Raw genomic sequence first — 5,000 nt, 5'->3', positions numbered from 1 at the left:
TAAAGTTAATGTTAATGATTGTAATAATGATAATGATGATGATAATAATGATAATGATGATAATAATAATGATAATGATGATAATAATAATGATGGTAATGATAATGATGATGATAATAATAATGATGATAATGGTAAGATAATGAGAATGGTGATAATGATATTGATCATAACAACAATAAAGATAATATCAATAATGTGGTTTATCATCATTATATTGAAGATATAATAACAACAATAACATGATAAAATTACGTAAAAAATATATGATAGCAATACTAATAAACAAATATTAAGGACAAGATAAAAAAAAAAATGATATTAATTTCTAGAAATAACGGCAGCCATGTTAGAAAAAATTATTAAATGTAATTATTTGAAGAGCAATTTTGCTGTTCTTTTTCTCTTCGTTTTTACAATTATGTTGATGATGATAACAATACTATGATGATAATTACAATATTGCTAACAATATTGATAATAAAAAACAATAATGATGATGATAAGGATGATGATGGTGACAATAACGAGAATAAAGATAATGACAATATAATGACGTCATTCATAGTAGTGATGATAACGATAAATACTTTGTCTATTTACTTTTTATCATAATTATCCTTTTTATCTTATCTTTATTATCGATGTTATAATAATTTTCATTATTGTTGACATATTAATAACTATTAATAACAATTCCCTCTTTATCATTATTATCCTTATAATTATAGTTAACCAGGAGTTACCTTAATGACCTCATTAGGGTATGACCCAAGTCAAACACTATTATGTAAAGATATACATGATTATTGACTTATATACCTCGCAGTTGTGAATATACCCTTTAACTTTGTCTGTTACAAGCAGTAGTGTGCCTCGTGCTTGCTTGCTTGGCCCAAATGAGTGCCAAACAGGTAACCGTGCTTGGAAAAGAGCCAATTAAAACTACTGTGCCAACGAAGGGAGATTTGGGGGCATTATAGTGATATGCAGGCAAGCAGTGAGTAGGATAAGTGGCTTGAGTGTTTTTTTTTTTTTTTTTTTTTTTTTTTGGGGGGGGGGGTTGTGTTAGTAACATGAAATTAAGATAACAAGGGAGACCACCGACGGATGGAAGACGTGAGCATCTGTTATTGTTATCATGACTGTTATCTTCATTATTGTTGCTGTTATCATCATCATTAATAATTTTGTTATCATTGTTAATATTATCATTATTATTATTACTATTATCATCATTATTATCATCATTATTATTATCACCATTAAAGTTATCGTTATCATCATTATAATTATCATTTTTGTTATTTCTACCATTGTTATCATTATTATCATCATTATTAAAATAATAATCATTATTGTTATCATTACCATTATCCTTATCATTATTGTGAATATCATCATTATCATTGGCATTACTACATATGACCATCGGTATTATTGTCCCTGTTATTGTAATCATTATCATTATTATAATTTTCCTTATCATTATTATTAATATCATTATAGTCTGTATTACTATCATCATGATAATAGTTGTTATCATTTGTTATCGCCGTACTGTTAACGGCGATAGATGCTAGATGCCCCTGTGACAACTAGCGATGGAAAGGGTGTAGCAGGTCAGCCGGTGTCACAGAGTGACCCCACATAAACAACCGCACCACATGGCCACACGCATTTATCATTTATCAAACGCATTTATGTGTTTATGAATCACGAACAGTACTACCTTGTTTTCCTGTGCTGACGAAGCCATGATGGGCTGTGTAGGACCACATACGTAGAGCGAAGGGAAAGCATAAACAGTCGAGGAAAGGCAGTGCGAGAATAGTACCGTACAGACCACATGTCCGAGGATTAGCGCATTATGAGAATGGTTAATGTAACTGATTATAAATGATCCTTAGTATTAAGCTATGATAAATATGATTACTTGGATAACATCACAATGATGTTATGATACTATACTCCTACGATGTTAAGTTCTATCTATTAATGACCTTATGTCATGTGCGACATTGTAAGCAATATTGTTATCTTGTATGTTATGAATTTATATGTTAATGACTACATTGTATTGACAGGTTTTGACGACTATCAATGAAGCGAAGTGCGTGCAAACACTGCGGTCTCAGTCATTCCTTAATATTGCCAAACGGCGACACAATTATCGTTATCATTTTCATTATCATTATCATTTCCGTTGTTATTCTTTTTATTTTAGTTGTTGTTTTAGTTATCTTTATCATCATTACAATCATCAAATTCAACATTACTATAATTCATTGGTATTTTTATTAACATAATTAAAAATTCATTTACATAAATTTCTATTATCATAATATTACTACATCACCATTACTCATATTGAGTTTACTGTCACTCTCTTTAGAAACACCGCTAAACATAAAAAAAACAGAAGAAAAAATAGAAAATAATCAAATATCAAAACAATCTTATATAAAATAGAATTAAAAAAACAAACTTATCGTCTCAGTAGCCATGGAAAGTACGGTACACGCCACAGGGGTGTGACAGAGCCATCTATCGGCGAGAACCTCAACCACCCGCTCTTGTTTACGTTTTTCATTCCCGATCTCGGCCTGACAACTCCCACCATGAATCCCTTAGGAAATACTCAGGTAAGAAACGGAATTTCGTTCGTCTGGGAGTCGGGAACGTTAGTTTAAGTGTGTGTCCTTCTGTTGGGATTGAATTTTGGGAGAAAGGGAGTCTACTGTTGGTTGGGAATCATTGTGAATGTTGGGATCGGCGGGGACTTCCTCGTCACCTCTCTCTCTCTCTCTCTCTCTCCATCTCTCGTTTCTCGGCGCTTCGTATCTGTCTGTCTTTCGGTTTATTATTTCTCGTTCTCGGTCTTGTTCACTGTCATGTTCTAGGTATTGTTCTCGCTCTCGTGCTATATATTTTATTTTCTCTCTTCTATTTTCTCTCTTCTCCTCTCTCCTCTCTTCTCTCTTCTCTCTCTCTTCTCTCTCTCTTTTTTTCTCTCTCTTCTCTCTCTCTCTCTTCTCTCTCTCTCTCTTTTCTCTCTCTCTCTCTCTCTCTCTCTCTCTCTCTCTCTCTCTCTCTCTCTCTCTCTCTCTCTCTCTCTCTCTCTCTCTCTCTCTCTCTCTCTCTCTCTCTCTCTCTCTCTCTCTCTCTTTTCTCTCTCTCTCTTCTATCTTCTATCTTCTATCTTCTATCTTCTATCTTCTATCTTCTCTCTTCTCTCTTCTCTCTTCTCTCTTCTCTCTTCTCTCTTCTCTCTTCTCTCGTCTCTCGTCTCTCGTCTCTCGTCTCTCGTCTCTCGTCTCTCGTCTCTCGTCCTCTCTTCTCTCTTCTCTCTTCTCTCTTCTCTCTTCTCTCTTCTCTCTTCTCTCTTCTCTCTTCTCTCTCTCTCTCTCTCTCTCTATCTATCTCTCTATCTCTCTATCTCCCCCTCCCTATCCCTCTCCATCTCCATCTCCATCTTTCTCTCCAAGTAGAGGTGTATTGTATTGTCAACCAGTCACTCAAGCAGGGACCAATAAGCTTCCACCTCTATATTATCAGACAAGGTAGAGCTTTGACTGGTTCGTTATTGGAATATTAGATCTATCGTACTTGGCACTGATTTTAACTTTATGGCACGTGTTCAAAAGACTCGGAACACATCCACCACTGTCCTCCTTCAAATCAATGGGAAATTGCAATTGGTTGTTGAGTGACATTTTGATTAGCTACATTATTGCCCTTTAGAGCGAGATGCTTGAAAGGCTTGACAGAAAAATCAATTAACAATTTACACAGTGTATCTGGGATAGAATCATATGCACACGCACACACACACGCACACGCACATGCACATGCACCATGCACACTCTCTCTCTCTCCTTTCTCTCTCTCTCTCTCTCTCTCTCTCTCTCTCAAACACTCCACCTTAGAATGGAAAGGCCAAACTGCCCAGACCATCCTCAGCTCCAATGTGTGGAACATTGATGCTCTTACTATTTGAGAAACCAAACTATCTGCACCATGGCATAGAACTCGTGTATATGTTCATATTGACAAACTGTTGGGACCTATATCCATGATTCTGACATCAGATTAGAAATCTCATTACCTGGAATATATAAAAGAAATCCTCCATCCTCTTGATGGTGAACCCCCACTTGCAATCTACTGTGATGCCTCCACTGATCCTCATGGAGCAGCTGGGATTGGGGTCTTAATTCCTGACATGTCTTATAGAGAAAGTGTGCAGATTTCAGACTGAGCAAGCACAACTAGTGTTGAATTATTAGCAATATACCATTCCATAAAGGAAGTTAGTGAACAGGGGTGCCACCTGGCTGTCTTTTCTGACAGCCAGGGTGCACTCTATAGTCTCACTGCATTTAGCCCAGAAAACATGGTATCTAAAAATATCCTACATCAAATTTCCAGACTCTCGGAGTAGGGTATACAAGTGTCATTGTACTGGATACCCTCTTATATAGGAGTGCCATCATGTGAAAAAGTTGACCAGTTAGCCAAATTAGCACTTTCCTATGAAGAACCACACTATGCTATACCTTTATCTCAGATGAAAAGACATATTAACAGCTGTTTAAGAGATTATGAGGACTAGGTATGGGCTACAGAAAAGATGAAAAAGAATGGACATGGCACCATCAGTCTTTATGAAAGTATTGCTGGGACATCATACATGGACAAGCCCTATGAAATTTATAAAGGTCTGTCACGGAGGCAACAAGTTATACTAACCAGGCTACACATAGGCTATCATTATACTATACAATATATGCAGGATGCAAATTCGGGTGTAAAACCAGTCACATATCACCAATGAAAATTGTGCAAAAAAAGCTAATTCACATAGTCTCACCCACGACTTGCTTTGCTGTATGGAAACTGCCTCGATCAAACAGCACTGTACAAAGAACATCACTTGTTGATTATGTTAACCCATTAACGATGAGGATAGATTTGCTTACCCAGGCTCCAGGATGGGT

General features: G+C 36.0%; 1 protein-coding gene across 1 annotated transcript in view; it reads left to right on the top strand.

The window, feature by feature from the left end:
• Positions 1 to 2,536: 2,536 nt before the first annotated feature.
• The window catches only part of Rcd-1 (Required for cell differentiation 1), a 12,237-nt gene continuing 9,773 nt past the window's right edge, over positions 2,537 to 5,000 (top strand). The window contains exon 1 of the mRNA XM_086530777.1: positions 2,537 to 2,645. Coding sequence (XP_086386903.1) covers positions 2,622 to 2,645 — 24 coding nt within the window. The 5' untranslated portion in view covers positions 2,537 to 2,621. The remainder of the gene's footprint in view (positions 2,646 to 5,000) is intronic.

Source organism: Penaeus japonicus, unplaced genomic scaffold, assembly GCF_977035675.1.
Source record: "Penaeus japonicus unplaced genomic scaffold, GWHDUDI00000001_assembly GWHDUDI00000034, whole genome shotgun sequence".
NCBI classification, from domain to species: Eukaryota; Metazoa; Arthropoda; class Malacostraca; order Decapoda; family Penaeidae; genus Penaeus; species Penaeus japonicus.
This window is presented reverse-complemented; position numbering and strand designations above follow the sequence as displayed.